The sequence below is a fragment of the Squalius cephalus genome, assembly GCF_949319135.1.
Source record: "Squalius cephalus genome assembly, chromosome: 13".
NCBI lineage: Eukaryota > Metazoa > Chordata > Actinopteri > Cypriniformes > Leuciscidae > Squalius > Squalius cephalus.
The window spans coordinates 11,996,756-12,015,793 of record NC_137134.1 but is presented as its reverse complement, the minus strand read 5'-3'; the positions used below and the strand labels follow the sequence as shown (position 1 = coordinate 12,015,793).

The 19,038-nt window shown below is 41.0% G+C and overlaps 1 protein-coding gene and 1 pseudogene across 2 annotated transcripts; both read left to right on the top strand.

Annotated features, from left to right (window-relative positions):
- Window positions 1-528: 528 nt before the first annotated feature.
- LOC307170354 (uncharacterized protein) lies at window positions 529-1,369 on the top strand. The gene is made up of 4 exons (XM_079891447.1): window positions 529-648; window positions 733-861; window positions 1,072-1,173; window positions 1,342-1,369. Exons 1-4 carry the CDS (start codon window positions 594-596, stop codon window positions 1,347-1,349), a joined length of 294 nt encoding a protein of 97 aa, XP_079747573.1. The 5' UTR covers window positions 529-593; the 3' UTR covers window positions 1,350-1,369.
- Window positions 1,370-7,696: 6,327 nt separating this feature from the next.
- Window positions 7,697-18,758, top strand: LOC307169354 (interferon-induced very large GTPase 1-like; annotated as a pseudogene). The gene is made up of 3 exons (XR_013824096.1): window positions 7,697-8,074; window positions 13,628-13,695; window positions 13,866-18,758. The product of XR_013824096.1 is annotated as an interferon-induced very large GTPase 1-like (transcript).
- Window positions 18,759-19,038: the final 280 nt, after the last annotated feature.

Below are 19,038 nucleotides of genomic sequence, written 5' to 3'. Positions count from 1 at the left end.
CTGAAGACTGGAGTAATGATGCTGAAAATTCAGATTTGACCACAGGAATAAATTACATTTTAAAATAGTTCAAATAGAAAACAGTTACAGTATTTTAAATTGTCATAATATTTAACATTACTGTTTTTTTTTTAATGAAATAATTACAGCCATGGTGAGCAAAAGAGACTTCTTAAAACATTAAAAATCGTACCTATCCAAAACTTTTGAACTGCAGTGTACATATGATTATTAATCTTGCAGCGGTTTCATAAATTGTTATTTATCTGACTTCACAATTTTAAGTCAGCTATCTTCATTGTGATGCGTGTTTCTGTCTTATAGATGTATTAATCTGTTGTGGAGCTGCAGTCTCAGATCAACTCACTGATTTGGGATCAAATGTGACCATAAACTGTGATCTTGATGAAAATGAGGTTTATTGGATTTTACTGAAAACACCAGATCCTCCAACAGTGATTCTACGGTCATTCTCAAAACCAAAGTCACCTTTTTACAATAATAAAACATTCATAAAGAAATATTCTGTGATATTTAAACATCGTCTGGTTATTAATAATGTAACGGCTGATGAATTAGGAGTTTATTACTGTATGAACACAGGCACTCCTCCAAAACTCAGCAACAGCACCAGACTGCACTTCACCGGTGAGTTCATTTACTCTTTCAGTGATCAAGACATTGATGCTAACATGTGTCATTTACTTCATTCACTTTTTTCTTTCTTTCCAGAATCAACTCCACTGACTGAGTGTCACAATCACACAGCGGTGGAGTTTATTGATCAGAATCAGACACAATGGCAGATTATTATCATCATATCTGGACTGATGAACGGGCTTCTGCTCATTGTGCTGATCGGTGAGTGACTCTTCTTTAAGAAAAACCAAATCAGGAAATGAACAATATTAGTGTGTGATGACATTTATAACAATATAAAGATGCTGCTCTTCTTCTCCAATAGGCAGGTGAAGATTTTTTCTATTAATTTGACTATTATTTTGTTTGTGTCTCCATATATACTGTTACAATTTAAGGATTTTTAATCTGAATTCACTGTTTCATTTTTAGTTTTTGCGGTTAGAAAAACAGAACGGCTGGAAAAAAACATTTATAATGCTGATTTACTGCTGACAAAAGTTATGTATCAGCCTCAGGACCCAAACCAGTCAGGTAAATTTTATGAAATCATTCATATCAATACTAAAATTCATCACTGTAAGTATTGTGTAAGCTGATGACCTTTTATTACAAAAAAAACTAAAGTAACCTTTTGTTTTAATTAGTTTTAGTTGAACTGCAGCTGAAATGCTAATATTGTTTTCTCAATATTGTTTTCAGGATGCTGAGAGGGAATTTATGAGCTGCAAATATTCAGCATCTAAATGCAGCTCCTGTATGTGTGACTATAAGACATGTTCATAAAATATCATGTGCTTCACATTGTGCTTCATGTCAAGAATATATAGTTTTACAGTGTAATATCAGGAGTATTGGAGAGACTGGGGCTGTTTTTTTACTTTTACACCAATAAAATAGTTGAAAATTGATTATAAAGTCTGTTTCTCTATTTGCACTTAATCTACATTTCTACAGTTATTGTCTGGGAAAAAATATATAGACTTATTTTATGACTTTATGATTCACACATTAAACATCATTGTCAGATTCATTGATAAATGGTCTTTCGATCATATTGATGTTTAGTTAATTCAGTCAGCATTTGCATATAAAATTTATATATGTGATTGTAATGAACAATAAATTAAATGGAAAAAAGAAAAGTGGTTGTTTAAAAATGGCCTGCCGTGAGTAATGCCGTGAGTAATGTATTATAATAATATTTGTGAAACTTTTTTTATTTATTTTTTTAAATGAAAGAAACAAGATACAGGCTATATCATGTGTTTAAACTCATCTGAAGCACAAACCAAAACCAGAAACATTTGGTCAGTTGACAGCCAATGATAAACAGAGCCTGTCACCTTTGTCTAGAGTTGAGGTTAAACTGTGAATCGAGTGTTTTTCCAGTACATTTATGTATCTCAGTTCTCACAGTTGTCTAAACCTCAAGTGGAAACAGCAGCATTGCTTTGTCTGTATATCTACAGCTGCATGTTTAGTGTAGAGACTGACAGGTGTTTGAATGCATGGAAATCACCTTTACACTTGTTACTGTAGTTTATATCACTGTGAACATCCAACAGTTAATAGACTGCTACTGTCAGGGCCGCTTTACATGAATTGAGTCATTCTCAGATGATTGGAGAAAATAAATAAATGCTAGAAATGCTTAAACTATGGCCTCATGGAGAAAAGCAAAGCAAAAACTAAAACATTAAAAAGCATTAAAACATTCACATTCACATTGGAGTCTGTACAGATGTAGATGTATGAATCCTATTGTTGCAATTCACTTTTATAGACGTTTATCATATAGTTTAGTGTGAAAAGGGTCAATATTGTGTACAAGAGCTCTGCTGCCCTCTGCAGGCCATTCATGGTAGACACAGATTCCCCTGTACTTGTATTTTTTGTAAACTATTAAGAATAAACATTACATTAATAGAGAAAACGCAACAAAGATAACTCACTAACTAAATAAATAACATGACCTTTCTTGCGAATATACTGTATAATCCTCAACAACACAAGGATATACAGCTTCAAATGTGAGTATTAGCCTACACCCCACGTAATTTCATCTGCTTTGTAAACTTAAGTGAACTGTTTTATAATACATTTTTTAGAGAGCTTTTATCTATGTTTGGTTGTTATCACATTAATGATAGCAGGTGTTAACCATGATTAATAACTAAAAACAGGGTCTGTCATTTGGGAGTCCATTGATTATAGAAAAAAACCACCATGAGCACATTTTTGTTTCCATTTACCTATATTATCTGATATGTGAGTTAATGATAAAATAATAGACATGTACGCAAGAATGGCATTTTAAGGAAATGTGAAGCTTCCTCTGGTTCACGCGGGCTAGAGGACTACAGGACTAGGAGTGAGAAAACAAGAAGCATGCTGAAATATGAAAAAATTAATCTGACTTCTGCGCATGCGCAACATTTGGCTTCATTACATTCATCTGCCAGCTGAAGAGACTTTTTCAACGCGGAGGAGACGGTAAATTCTTTACATATATTTCTTATTCTTGGTGTTTATACAATGCTTTATACTATAAACAGTAAATAATAGTACTTTAGAATTGTACCTTTTAAAGTTACTTAGCTTTTTTTAATTACATTTCTGAAGGTGAATTATTAACGCAATGTTAAAATTGACCAGTTCACAACCAACACCAACTCTCTTCAACTCTCTTCATTTTTGAACTTTATTGGTTAACTTTATATCTAAGACAGTAGAATTTTAACTTTTCATCTAGGACATAGCCAAACTAAAACTACAGACCATTTCTCACAACGTTGCCTAATTCTATTATAAATCACAAAAAAACGTGGGTGATTTGTTTAAAATGTTTGCAGTGATTAGTGAATGAGACTGATTGTATGATCACAAAAGAGAACAAACATTTCCACTTATGTCATGTGACAGACAGATACACCCTGCTTCACAATATGTCCTCTGTTATAATATAGTATGTGAAATGGGCAGTATGTAGGAATTCACAGTATTCATAAAACAATAAAAAGTAACCAGGTGACCTGCTAAAGGTGTGTCCAGTCCTGCTCTTGGATGGCCACTGGATTATTTTTTTTATTTTTTTTAGATTACAGACATTTATAGGCCATTTTACTTATTAAACAGACATCAACACAGTATAAGTAATTGCTTGTATTAAGAATTAACAAGTTACATGGATGTGGGGTTTAAATGACAGATGGTTGGTCAGATGTTTTTAGAAAAAATACCACGTGATTTAATATACATCAGACTATGTTTATGTAAACTGCAAATCCTGTTCGACTGGATCTACACCTATATTTGCATTCACTCTAAGCAGGAAGAGTTCAAGTCTCTAGAGTTTCATAACAAGATGGTGAACAAGCTAAATATAAAGTGAGATGTCGAGAAAAGTAAACTCTTTAGAGTTTATCTTTTGCACATTTAAAGACTAAAGAGAAAATAAAGAAAAAACATGACAGTAAATTTACAATATCTTTTTCAGGATAATGAACAGCCTGTAGAAACAAGGAGCAAACTCCAAATCTGATGAGCGAATCATCTGAACTATCTGACTTCAATCCATTGCTCAGCAGAATGGAGAAGAAAACAAACAAAATCAGATTTTTCCAGCCCATTTCAATGGAAAAGTTTTATCCTAAACAGATGAACGTGAATCTGGCAACATTACATCAACATCAACATTGAGTGGCGGAAAGGTTAATGCACCATCGCTTTCTAAAATATGGGTCCGGACATGGACGGCGGTTTGCCATTTGAATATCACTGAGACAGATTAAAGGGGTCATGACATGGTTTTTGTTTTATTATGTTCCCTTGGGTGCAATTATAGTATTACTATAGTTTTTTGGACAAAAAACTTTACAATTTGAGTGATTTATGACCTTTTCCCACCCTGTTTCTCATCCTCTGATTCAAACAGTCTGTTTTGGGGGTGTTTCCCCTTAACCCTTTCACACGTAAGTTTAAAATATTCTGGCTGAACCCCCCAGCTTGAGTTTTTAAAGGCGACCGTTATTTAGAACGTGTCACTTTATGGTTTCCATGGTGATGCGTCATTGCTTGTCACGTGACACACCACAGCAACAACAGCGCTGAATGAATGATGATCTGCTCGTATGTCATTTTTCCTTTTTTATTAAAAATATTCACTAATTTGTTAGCTATGGCATGAAATATCTGATATTCAGATTGTCAAATATATGCAAGTGGAAGTGTTTTGTTGTTTAAACACCTTTATAATGATCTCGTTAGTTGAGCTGTATGCGTGATGGGCGCCGCCATCTTAGTTTGTGCCGCAGACGCAGTTCAGAGAATCGGATCTGTTGAATTTACAACACGATTATTATTGCCTCTTCCATAGACATCAGTGTGTATTTTACAAACTCTAAATGTATTGTTTTTTTAGTACTTATGTGAATTTATATGTCTGAAACCTAAAATAAACATTATGTGGTTGAAAACACTGAAAGGTTGTGATATATGACAGCTCTGAGCGCGCCTGTCTCTGGCTCAGCGCCAGCCAACGCACGAAAGCACATTTGAATTTAGCAGTTGGTCACGCGATGCACTGTCTGTTCTAATCACACCGGTGTGATCGTACGTGCGAAAGGGTTAAGAGTTCAGTGTTAACGCCCACTGTTATGATTGGCTAACGTCATTGGCTAAAAGTAGTTTTAAGATGAAATACATTACTTACAGTTTGCGGCGTCGTTGTTGGGCCCAGATCAGTCGGCACGGTCTGATCTTTAAGCAAAAGTTTTCTGGCAAAGCCAGCATCATACTGCGATTTGTTCTCAAAACAGTCATCCTTGAAGTGTAGAGAACACACGATTAAATTAACACTGCCGTGACTGGGACGTCTGCAAAAAATAAACTGCATCCATTTTTCCCTGACGTCTGGATCGTTCGGCAGCGTATTCAAACATTTGTTTGTCCACAGCCAGGAACAGCACATCTGCGTGGCATCGCAATCTTCTTGTAAACAGACCCACTCGCTGCACATCCACTGAACACCCGTGGGCGTGACTGACAATGATGCGATGATGCGAAATGAGGCATAGTTGTCTTGCGCTGGAGGTGGTCATATGCAAACGACTGGTATGTCACTTCGTACCGTGACGTCACTTCTTACCATGGATCCCCAACGAGCTGTAATTAGAGCTTGATTATATAAATGCTTCGTTTATAATGGGGAGGACGTCTTAAGCTATGAAACTTGCAGGAAGTTTTAATGGTACAAAGACCTCTTATATACCAAAAGATCAAGGCAAATTTGGTTTCTCATGTCATGGCCCCTTTAAAGGTTATGCGTATTTGGCGTGCTGTCCGAGGGGAGGGCTCCGAGCTTGGAATTTGGCCCAATTTTCCCGCCCCCATCCCAGGTTGGAATAGGAATAGTTAGAATTAAGGAGATGGGATGGGGGAGGGATGCTGGAAAACTGTTGTGGGACAGAGGTTAGTCTGCTGTATATATACCTCCTATCACGTTATTTGAGTTGATTAACTGAACGTGCTCCTCCCGAACTTTGTTAAAAAACAATTTATGAACTTATGTGATGTTTTCTCAACATTTTCTGTTGTATTGACACTTAAAGCAACACTAAGGAACATTTTTTACCAAAATCGTTTCAGTGGTTCATCAAGTCGTAACAGGGTGAAAGGCACTTCTGGATTCGCTTTGCAGCCCTATATCTGCTATAACCACTCTATGCAAGTTTGCCAAACCGGGTCGCGTTTCTGTAGTTCGAATGAGACATAAGAAAACTACAAATTTGACTTGCTTTACGTCAAGCGTTACAATAGTCATTGTGGCGAGCAGGACGAGGCCGAGGGCCGTGGGAGGGGCGCGAGGCCGGTGGCGTGATCAGTGATGAGCTACACCTGCGAGACGCACCGGTCTCGGATCTCTCACGGAGGAGCGGAAGCATAAAGGAGGAGCGACGACAGTGAAGAGCGAGAGAGGACAGGCCTGATTTTTATTTGGATGTGTTGTTCCTGTTTTGTGTGTTGCCAGCAGTCGTCCGTGAGGGGCTGCTGGCTTTTACTTTCATTTTTGTATTTGATTATTTATTTATTAAAATCTTTAAGTGTTCGCCGGTTCCCGCCTCCTTCTTCCCATAACATCATACCTTGTTACATTGGCAACACACAAAACAGGAACAACACATCCAAATAAAAATCAGGCCTGTCCTCTCTCGCTCTTCACTGTCGTCGCTCCTCCTTTATGCTTCCGCTCCTCCGTGAGAGATCCGAGACCGGTGCGTCTCGCAGGTGTAGCTCATCACTGATCACGCCACCGGCCTCGCGCCCCTCCCACGGCCCTCGGCCTCGTCCTGCTCGCCACAGTCATTATTTAGTTTTTCTTCGTTTCTGATGTCGCAATACATCATACTTTCATGAAATCATGCAACATACTCTACCTGATGATTTACGACAGCGGTAATGGACAATTACGCTTCCAACCTGTAGGAAGACCGAAGAGGAAAAGTTCCTTAGTGTTGCTTTAACAACATTCAAGATGAGTGAATGCAACTTAAGAGAAGGATAACTGCAGAAGAGGGGGAAATGAGTAAAACATTTATTAAGATCCCATCCAAACTATCTTTTTTTTTCCCGACAAAATGAATTTTCAACTGAATTAATTCAAACAAATCAATTTATTTTAACTTGGGTTTTCTGAGTAACAAAAGTATAGTATGCCAAAAGACATTTAAGAAAAGTCAACTAGAAAACATTAGTTAGGTTTTACAGTGTATGTTGCAGCATATTAATGAATCTGAGAAAAGTTCTTCTGTGTTTATTCTAGATCACAATCTGACAATTGTGTTATTTGGAAGCTCTGCAGCAGTCCAGTTTCAACATGACAATATTCTACTTGGAGAAATACAAGCAGATATTGGAAATGTAGAAATATCCTGGACCGTTCCTTTGCAGACGAAGATATCAGGACGTCGTGTCTCAGTGATCAACATGATTGGCTTACATGAGACTGCACTTGACCTGGATCCCCTCACTGGTCAACTAGTGAGTGAAAATAAAATAATCTCCTTCATCTTTGTTGTGCGACTGGGTCAGCTAACAGATGCTGATAAGATGGGTATTGAGTGGCTTCAGAGAGTATTTGGTGACCGAGTTCTTCAGTTTGTGATGATTCTCTTCACCTATGAGAGTGAAGAAGAGTCTGACTCTATAATAGATGATCTGAAGAAAAACTCTGCTCTGGAGCAGCTGCTGAAGAAATGTGGTGGAAGATATCATACCTGCAGCAAGAACATGACCAAACAGTCAGAGATGAGAGACCTGATGAGCAGAGTTGAGCATCTGTTTATTGAGAATAACCAGCAGTGCTACACTAGAGAGATGTACAACACTGCGTTAAGAAAGAGAGAAGATGTGCAAGACAGGACATATCAAAGTGGTAAGAACACAGATTTGGTTTTGTGATCTCTGACATGTTTATTTACCCCTGATTTTTAACACTTCCATTCATAATTGACCAATTATACTATTATAGACTCAAATATGTTGGTATACATGGGTTGTTTTGTTAAAGTCTTGCTTTTGTTTTTGAGGTCTGCAAGATTTTCATGCTTGAATGTTCAAAAAACTGGTTTTCTCAGTTTGGAGAAAACTCAAAAACCACATTTCATAATGTGAGAAGTGATACAGGAAATAGCATAAGATCACATGAGTTCTTGCACGAGACTGGATTTCTTCCTGTTAAAAATGGTAGCCTGCAAGAAGCTTGTAATCCAAGTTGTCTGTGCACTGATTTGCAAAAATACACACTACACTATTGCCACTCGCATGAATTTGGACCAATTTGCCACCGATTTCAGACATTTGTCTGCAATTTCCACAAAAGATATTGTGTAGTGTGTACTTGGCATTACCATGACTGCCTTAGATCTGGGGTGGAAAGCAGTATCTCTTGGACATGGTGACAACACACCACATGCCTTGACCGGGAATTATTTAAATGAGGAATATTTTAACATGTATGTTCCGAAAAAAAATGTAAGACTATAATCGTGGTATTTCAGTTTAATTTCATAAACAGTGCTTCAATAAGATTGCTAAGTGAACAGAGCAATTCAATAAGATTCCAGCGACATCAGACACAACAAAATCAATCAAAAATCACAGCAAATCAGAAGAGTGTGTGGGTGGGCTCTCTCTGTGAGCGTACTGCACTTGCAACAAAATAGATGAGTACATAATTAAGTTATTATGAATAATCTGTCATAGAAGTTCAAAGTTTGAACGTTCTTGAAAATGTATTTACAAGATCTGAGGTGAATTGTCACTTTAAGTAAGTCTATAAAGGTCACGCAAAATGATACTCAAACTCACATTCAATTATTTTTACAAAAAATAAAGCAAATTGTTTACAAATTGTGTAAAGCAGATTTTTTACGTTGTTGTTCCAGCCGTGATGTCACATAAATACAACTGTTTCTATAATAAAATCGTTGTATATCACCGTTGCGTCAATCTTTTCTGATTAATTGAGAATTTATATTTCATCGCGTGTTGAGGCGTCAGGTCACTTCTAGTTACCTAGGACACAGTGTAACTCCCTTTGGAGTGGACTTTGTGTTTTGTAATGTGCTTTGCGCTTTGAAATGTATAGCACATGTCGGGCAGACTCAGAGCTGCGCCTTGATTGGAAAACTTAACATTCATTCTAAATTATATTACATCAAGTAGTGCGGTTAAGTGATATCATTTGCCATGTTGTTGTGTCGATGTCAGGCCACTTTAGGGAGGCATTGTGAGTATCTTGCTAATGTTTCTTCTGTTCTCCACGTAAGCATCTACCAATAGAGATCTCCATTAAAAAGAGCTGCTTGCCCTGCTGAAAAATTCAGCATTGAAAAGTTAACAGATGTAACGGTCATCAGCTGGAGTCCTTGAGAACCACCTGAGGGCACTCCACATCAGACTATCATGTTTCACTCACAAACTACATCTCCCATAATTCTCTGCCTGGACTCATCAACACTCATTATCACATTAACCTGTGTCTCATTATCTTGTTTAGCTCACCCCATATAAGCCTGGTTCACCCCATCACTCACTGCAAAGTTTTGTATGTTGTTACGCTGCATTTCTGAGTGTTTCCACTGTTGTCTATGTTCCTTGTTCTTGTTATTATCTGCCTGTGTTAGGGATGGGGAAATGAAGCCTCATGAATCACTGAGGCTTTCCCCTGACTGTTCCGGGAAAAGATTCAAAGCTTCGAGAGTGTCGAGAACAGTGCCAAAATAAAGCAGCCAAGAAGCCTGTGTTAGAAGCTCTGGCAGATGAAGCAACCACAGCACATGTGTACAAATAAAAGCCTTGCATGTTTGTGTTTTATTTGTTCATTAAATAAATTAATTTTCTCTCCTCACAAACCCATCAACCAGACTGAGCCAACAATGACTCGTTAAATAAGATCTGGGCTTTGAGCCTTCTGACACCCAAAGCGAAACGCGCACGTGATTGTTCTCCACGTGATTGGGCTTCATTTGTCGTCGATCATGTGACTCTAGTAAACCAATACACACCTCGAAATGGGGCTTCACTAGAAATTGTGTCACATGTGAGATACGCACATCGAAGCTTCAGTGTCATACGTAACATCACTAGCCTGTGTCCTGGTTTTCCCGTTCCTGTCTTACCCTCTGGATTTGTTTGTTTGTATGGACTGCCTGCCTGTGTATGACTGGATTTTGGATTACTCTAATAAACTGTATTTGGATCCTCAACCTGCTTGTCTCAGAGCAGTTTGTAACAGAAAACTTTGCCCAACATGGATCCAGCAGTTTGTCTCTTCCGCCTCGGCCAAGGTAACTGTCCGATTGAGGATTATGTTAAAGAGTTTTGTGAGCTTTGCCATGGGGTGGACTTTAATGATGCTGTCTTAAAGGACATTTTTCACCATGGACTTATTGAGCTTCTTAACTACCTCCTGCCTGACAATACCCCTCACTGGACTCCAGCTCAATATATTGACCTTGCCCTTTTTGCTGTGCGGCTAATAATTTACTGTGGGCTTTACGGATGAGGAGCCTTGCAAGCCACGGTATTCTCTAAGCCTGAGCCACTTCACGTCATGCCCACTCTAGTTGGCAACTCCAGTGCTAAAACCGCTCACCAGCGCAGTCACACCAGAGCCTCGTCCCGCCATACTGAGCCTGAGCTTCTTCACGTCAGTCCTACCGAGCCTGAGCTTCTTCACGTCAGTCCTGCCGAGCCTGAGCTTGTTCACGTCATGCCTGCCAAGCCTGAGCTTGTTCACGTCATGCCTGCAGGGCCAAGGACTCTTCACGTCATGCCTGCCGAGCCAGAGGCTCTTCACGTCAGGTCAGCCACGCCAGTGTCTCCGGACAAGATGACCGACTCCACGCCTGTGTCTCCACGCCTGTGTCACCAGATGGCTGCCTCTACCCCTGAACCTAACCCCTCAACAGTGATGGCCGCCACCACGCCTGAACCTGAGCCCTCAGCAGAGATGGCCGGCGCCACGCCTGAACCTGAGCCCTCAGCAGAGATGGCCGCCGCCACGCCTGAACCTGAGCCCGCAACAGTGATGGCCGCCGCCACGCCTGAACCTGAGCCCTCAGCAGAGATGGCCGCCGCCACACCTGAACCTGAGCCCTCAACAGTGATGGCAGGCGCCACGCCTGAACCTGAGCCCTCAGCAGAAATGTCCGCCACCACGCCTGAACCTGAGCCCTCAGCAGAGATGGCCGGCGCCACGCCTGAACCTGAGCCCTCAGCAGAGATGGCCGCCGCCACACCTGAACCTGAGCCCTCAACAATGATGGCCGCCGCCACGCCTGAACCTGAGCCCTCAGCAGAGATGGCCGCCGCCACACCTGAACCTGAGCCCTCAACAGTGATGGCCGTCGCCACGCCTGAACCTGAGCCCTCAACAGTGATGGCCGCCGCCACACCTGAACCTGAGCCCTCATCACAGATGGCCGTCGCCACGCCTGAACCTGAGCCCTCAACAGTGATGGCCGCCGCCACACCTGAACCTGAGCCCTCAACAGTGATGGCAGGCGCCACGCCTGAACCTGAGCCCTCAGCAGAAATGGCCGCCACCACGCCTGAACCTGAGCCCTCAGCAGAGATGGCCGCCACCACACCTGAACCTGAGCCCTCAACAGTGATGGCCGTCGCCACGCCTGAACCTGAGCCCTCAACAGTGATGGCCGCCGCCACACCTGAACCTGAGCCCTCAACAGTGATGGCCGCCGCCACGCCTGAACCTGAGCCCTCAACAGTGATGGCCGCCGCCACACCTGAACCTGAGCCCTCATCACAGATGGCCGTCGCCACGCCTGAACCTGAGCCCTCAACAGTGATGGCCGCCGCCACACCTGAACCTGAGCCCTCAACAGTGATGGCCGCCGCCACGCCTGAACCTGAGCCCTCAGCAGAGATGGCCGCCGCCACACCTGAACCTGAGCCCTCAACAGTGATGGCCGCCGCCACACCTGAACCTGAGCCCTCATCACAGATGGCCATCGCCACGCCGCCTGAGACCTCAGCAGATATGGCTGCCGCTAAGCCTGAGCCCTCAGTGACTGCAACACTGGCCATTATGGCCACAGGTGCCTGTTCTTGAGCCGGTGTCTGTCCCCGAGCCAGTGTCTGTTCCTGAGCCGAACACCGCCTACACAGCCTGCTCCGCCCTGGTCGACTGCACGCCGCCACGCCTGAACCTGAGCCCTCAACAGTGATGGCCGTCGCCACGCCTGAACCTGCACCCTCAACAGTGATGGCCACCGCCACACCTGAACCTAAGCCCTCAACAGTGATGGCCGTCGCCACGGCTGAACCTGAGCCCTCAGCAGAGATGGCCGCCGCCACGCCTGAACCTGCACCCTCAACAGTGATGGCCGCCGCCACACCTGAACCTGAGCCCTCATCACAGATGGCCGGGGTTGACTACACAGCCTGCTCCACCCTGGTCGACTGCACAGCCTGCTCCGCTCTGGCCTTCCATCCTGCTGCAGTCTCCAGGTCCTCTTCCGCTCCATGGGCCTGGCCCTCCATCCCGCTCCCGGGTCCGCCTCCGCTCCACCTCTCTCCTGGAGAATTTTAGGAGCATCTGGAAGCCGCTCCTTTGAGGGGGGGCTATGTAACGGTCATCAGCTGGAATGCCCTTGAGAGCCACCTGAGGGCACTCCACATCAGACTATCATGTTTCACTACATCTCCCATAATTTTCTGCCTGGACTCATCAGCACACATCACATTCACCTGTGTCTCATTATCTTGTTTAGCTCACCCCATATAAGCCTGGTTCACCCCATCACTCACTGCGAAGTTTTGTACGTTGTTACACTGCATTTCTGAGTGTTTACACTGTTGCCTATGTTCCTGGTTCTTGTTATCTGTCCTGGTTTTCCCGTTCCTGTCTTAGCCTCTGGATTTGTTTGTTTTTATGGACTGCCTGCTTGTGTATGAACCTTGCCTGGATTTTGGATTACTCGATTACTCGAACTGTATTTGGATCCTCAACCTGCCCTGTCTCGGAGCAGTTCGTAACAACGGAGTTGTTTCTGTCCTTTTCATCAGATCCATTCCTTAGGAATTGAAAGATACACTTTACTTTATACATTTACTCACCCTTATGTTGATACTGTCTTTCTTCTAAGAAATACAACATAAGATATTTTAACAGACATTAGGGTCCAGAGCAACATTGGAACCAACTGGCTTTCATCGTAAGGAAAAAAAATAAATAAAAAATAAATAAAATAAAAAATAGATTTTTCAAAATTCACTTTTTGTGTTCTACAGAAGAAAGACAGTTATACAGATTTGGAACAACATGAGTGTAAGTAAATGATGTCATTTTTTGGGTGAACTATCTCTATGCAGAATGAGCTACAGCCTAAAATACATGTTATATTTTTGTTTATTCATTGATTTTTTTTCCATAATATTCTCTAATTTTTTCTGTCAAAAGATCAACCCACAAGAACTGAAGAGAGCCTTGAATCAACTACAACAACAGAAACAAGAGAGAGACTTGGGGTACGTGTTGAGTGAAGTGCAAAAATAGAAGAGGAACAAGAATTTAGAAATCCCTCAGGCTTATTATTTTATTTTAGATCCCTTTACACAAGAAAACGTCATTATTACAAAGTAAGTTAATACCCTAATCCACAGCAAACTTTCTTTATTTGTGCTGTTTTGTTTCTTAGGCAAAATTGGAAAGTCGTTCAGAAGATGGTGCAAGACTGAACCCAAGCAAAGGAAATGGAATCAGGGAAAAAATAGAGCATCTTTTTCAAAGACTCTGTCTTGATAATAGGGATAACTGTAAACTAAGAGCTGCAGATGTTCTTCAACTAACACGGCATTCATTACAGTCTTATGAGTCTTGTGCAGAGGAGGACCTCATTCAGACTTTCCTACAAAAACTGCTGATGATGAACTACAGAGCAAGATACATTAAAACTATTGATTCACAGGACGACAGACAACAAATAAACAATGACTTAATTGAAGATGAGGGTGATGCCGATATTTTCAGAGAAATATCTTTGTGTCCAGCAGAAACAAACAAAAGAGATGCTATTCACCCAATGGATGTTCAGATGGCCGCGATTTATTATGCTGATAGTTTCCTAAAGCAGTTGATGGTGACTAAACTGTCTCAGTGTCAGTACGCTCTGCCTCTGCTTGTTCCTGATCCATTCACACAAGAGATTGAGTTTCCTCTCTGGACATTCAGACAAATCAACAAGAGCTGGAAGATGAAAGATACCAACAATGAAATCATCAGTAAAATCCAGCCAGTCTGGAAGGCAGAAACACCTATGGTGTCTTTCTTCAGGTTTGACTCATTGTCCTTATCCAAATCTCAGCTGATGAACAGTCTGATTAATGAGAAACACAACACATTCTTCCATAGGAACTGCACAGGCAGCAGCAACACCAGAGTACTGATGGATGGAGTGGTGGAGATCGCCTGGTACTGCCCTTCTGGGAAAGACACAGATAAATTTACTCAGTGTGTTGCATTTTGCAACCTTCACGGTGATGCAGGAGCCAACGAGAAACAGCTGCAGATCCTCTTTGAAATGTCCTCGGTCAATGTTGTTATCCTACCACGACTTGACCAGAATGACAAGAGTGGAGTACAGATCCAAAAGCTGTACAAGGACAGAAAGCCACTCATTTGTCTTTTTACTGAAGACGAATCTAGAGTAACTGAAATGAGGAAAGGAAAATACAAAATTGGACTAAATAAGAGAAATCAGTCAGATGTATCTGAAGAACTCATTCAAGCTATAAATAAATGTCTCTCATTTTTTTCATCTCAATCATCTTCTATTTTCAGACTTGAAGATGTGTCCAAACACTCAAGTATCAGAGTAGATGAGGATTATGACAATGACTGCAGAACAGGGAAAGAAGCAGCCCAGCAGATGATGGGTTTACTGGAGAAAAAAGGTCTGACAGAAATCAAAGAATTATTTCTGCCCTGTCAGGGGAAACTGTGGCATCAGTGGTGTGAAAAAAACAAAGAACTACATCGATCTCAGGGGAATGAAATAGACGTGGAAATAAAACAGAAACAAGAAATGAAGAAAATCCGTGAACAGCAGCATGTGCTGAACATTGGTGAGTTCATGAATTTGTTTATTACAAAAATTAATTCACAATCTCCAAATGAGAAGACATTTTTTCTGAAATGGCTCGCAATCCTCCTGGATGAATATACCTCAGCTGACCTTTCTGCTCTACATTACAAGTATAATGAAAAATGGTCAAAAGTCTTAAAACTAAAAGGGAAAAATGACATACCTGAGCAACAGATGGCAACAAATTTAACAGATGAACACACAGAACTTGATAGGATATCAGAAGAACTTCAAGCTGCAACCTTTGGATTGGAGCACATCCTGAGGGAAATCGGTCAGATCTATGAATCATGTCAATCAGTGAATAAGAACAAGGAAGGACTACCATGTAATTTCTCTTCTCTCCCGAGTCTTGCCGCAGACATGATGATCTCTGGATTTCCTCTGGAGCTGATGGATGGAGATGCTGCTCATGTTCCTGTGGTCTGGGTTACTGCTGTTCTACATGAACTCATCAAGAAACTGGGAGACAAGAGAGTCTTTGTGCTGTCAGTTTTAGGGATTCAGAGCTCAGGGAAATCCACTATGCTGAACGCCATGTTTGGACTGCAGTTTGCCGTCAGCGCTGGCAGGTGCACCAGAGGAGCTTTCATGCAGCTGATCAGAGTGTCAGAGGAGATGAAGATGAAAGAAGAGCTGAAGTTTGACTATATTCTGGTTGTTGATACTGAGGGGCTTCATGCACTTGAACTGTCTGGAAGGTCAACAAGACATCAGGACAACGAAATGGCCACATTTGTTGTTGGTCTTGGTAATATGACACTGATCAATATCTTTGGAGAAAGCCCATCCGAGCTGCAGGACATTCTTCAGATCGTTGTTCAGGCCTTCATGAGGATGAAGAAGGTCAAACTGAATCCCAGCTGTATGTTTGTGCATCAGAACGTCTCAGACATCACAGCTGGAGAGAAGAACATGGAGGGAAGGAGGCGGCTACAGGAGACGCTGGATGAGATGACCAAACTCGCTGCTAAAGATGAAGTCTGTGATGCAGAATGTTTCAGTGATGTGATTACTTTTGATATACAGAAGGATGTGAAATATTTTGCACAACTCTGGGAAGGCAGCCCACCGATGGCACCACCAAACCCATCATACTGTGAAAACATCCAAGAGCTAAAGACAACGTTTTTTGAACATGTCTCAAAATCAGATGGGTTAGAGCTGACACAACTAAAAGTTCGTATCAATGATCTCTGGGAGGCTTTATTGAATGAACGATTTGTATTCAGCTTCAAAAATGCTCTAGAAATCGCAACATACCGAAAACTGGAGACAGAATACAGCAAGTGGTCTTGGAGTCTTCGCAGTGCCATGCTGGAAATAGAGAACAAACTCTACAACAACATAGAAAATGAAACCATTGATGAGGTGTCCGAAAGCAATCTTAAAGGAAAACTAAAAGTGAAAAGTGGAGAAGTAGAAAAATCAATGTCAGAATTCTTTGAGAAAGACAAAGATAAAGATACACTTATACAGTGGAAAGCATCATTTGATATAAAAATCCAAGACCTTCAGGAGAACACTGTGAGAGAAACAATGAGGAAATTAAATGAGATTCTTCAGCAGCGAGATATGAAGAAAAAGATTGACGCTCAGAAAACACGCCATGAAAATACTCTCTTGGAAAAGAGCAAAGAACTTGCAATAAAACTCAAAGACAAAGCAAATGATGAAACAAACCTGAAAAAAGAGTTTGATTCCTTTTGGAAAAAAATGTGTTAAGAAGATTACCAGAGAAACTCTTCCAATCAAAGACATTAATGTATTAAGAGACATGAAGCAACTCCTCAGTGATATCCATGAAAGTGCACCTGTAGACATCTGGACAGAGAGCAGGGATGTTTTCTCTGTGCTGAGTTATTCAGATTATGTACAATTAAAGAAATCCAGTGGATTTACAGGACATGCTAAAAATGACATCAAAACAGACAAAGAGAAATCAAGTTACACTCTGTCTAAGGAAGATGAAACACAAATAAAAAACTTAGTCAATGACATTGCTCAGCATGTAGATAAAATGATCACGTCATATAACATTTCAAAGATGGGCTACAACAAAAGCTACATTCAAGAACTTGCAGATCACATCAAGGCAAGATTAATGTTTTATGAAGAAGATACTGTAAAGTATGTGTTCACAAAGGAATTTTACATGGTTTTGGTTATGTCCATCTGTAAGAGAGAAAACAAGTTAATTACTGACCAGCACAGAAAGTTCAGGGAAGCCAACGATCCTGTTTTCTACTTTGAAAAGAAGAGCAAAGAGTACTACAGTATTTTCCAGAAATACTGTCAAGGTGCAACATCAGCTGCCATTTTTGCAGAGATCATCTGTCAGAAACTGAAAGAGCCCATTCAAAAGAGTGTCTACAAAGATACTGCCAGAGATTTGACTGATGAAATTAAAACAAACTGTGAATCGCTAAATGGAAACAGATCTAAACTAGAGAAACACATCCTCAAAACACTGGCAGAAGAGGAGGATTTTGACAAATACATTAAATACTTTGACAGTCCCAGAGATCACTTTAAGAGTTTCATCAGAGATGAAGTCAATCGGTACATAACTGATAACTTCAGAGTCAGTGTTCGGCCCAAGATGAAGGATAACATTAAACTCCTGCAGCAGAAGATCATGGCAGCGGCTCACAGAGCAACTAGACTGGTTAACATGACCAGCGGAGATGTTCAGAAGTGGTTAGATTATTTCACACTGCAGCTCTCAGATGTGCTGATATTCTCTGTAAAGGACCTCAGTGGAGTAAGTCATGATGGTGTTGATGATTTCAACGTCCTAGAAGATGTGATACACGAAGAACTTGGTTCAGTATCATCTGAAATACAAAATAAATTCCGCACAGAGACATTTCCAGAAAATCTGGAACACAAGGACAGACCAGATGAGATTCTGATTGATCATCTCAGTCAGTGCTGCTGGGTTCAGTGTCCGTTCTGTGCAGCCACTTGCACCAACACTGTAGAAAACCATACTGGAGATCACAGTGTTCCTTTCCATCGAGTAAATGGTCTCACTGGATGCTGTTATGAGGGAACAGAATGTCTCAGTGCAGATTTTTGCACAACATTAGTGAGAACTGGTAAAATGTTCTATACAGGTCAGTGGATTCCATGTAGAGAATACAGAAAAGCAGGAAATGTTTATGCAGAGTGGAGCATCACCCCTGACTTCTCTGAGCTGCCATACTGGAAGTGGTTTGTGTGCAGATTTCAGAAAGATCTGGAAAAACGCACTGGGAAAACGTTCCACAGGTGGGATGACATTTCATATGAATGGAGCCAATACGCAAAAGAGCAAGCTATCAAGAGTTTAGATAAATACACCCAATGACAGATGAAAATGAGTCATGTGTAGGTCTCTGATTCATAGACCACAGTTTGAAATGAGCCTCTGTTTCACACTGGAACACAATTCTGAATTCATCTATACCTCTATACCTCAGATAACACATTGGTTAACAGACAGAAATGTACATTCTGTCATCATTTACTTACCCTCTTTTGAAACAAGATATTGTGACGAATCTCTGAATTGCTCGTTACATACAATGCATACAAAGATCTCTAAAAAGTACAAAAGCACTTAAAATCTTCCCTTGTATCTCTGAAGTATCAATACGGTGCATTAATACAAAATTTAAAAATTGCATAAAAAAGTACATGTTAACAAGGCAAATATTTAGATGAAACAACAACATGGAAGAGA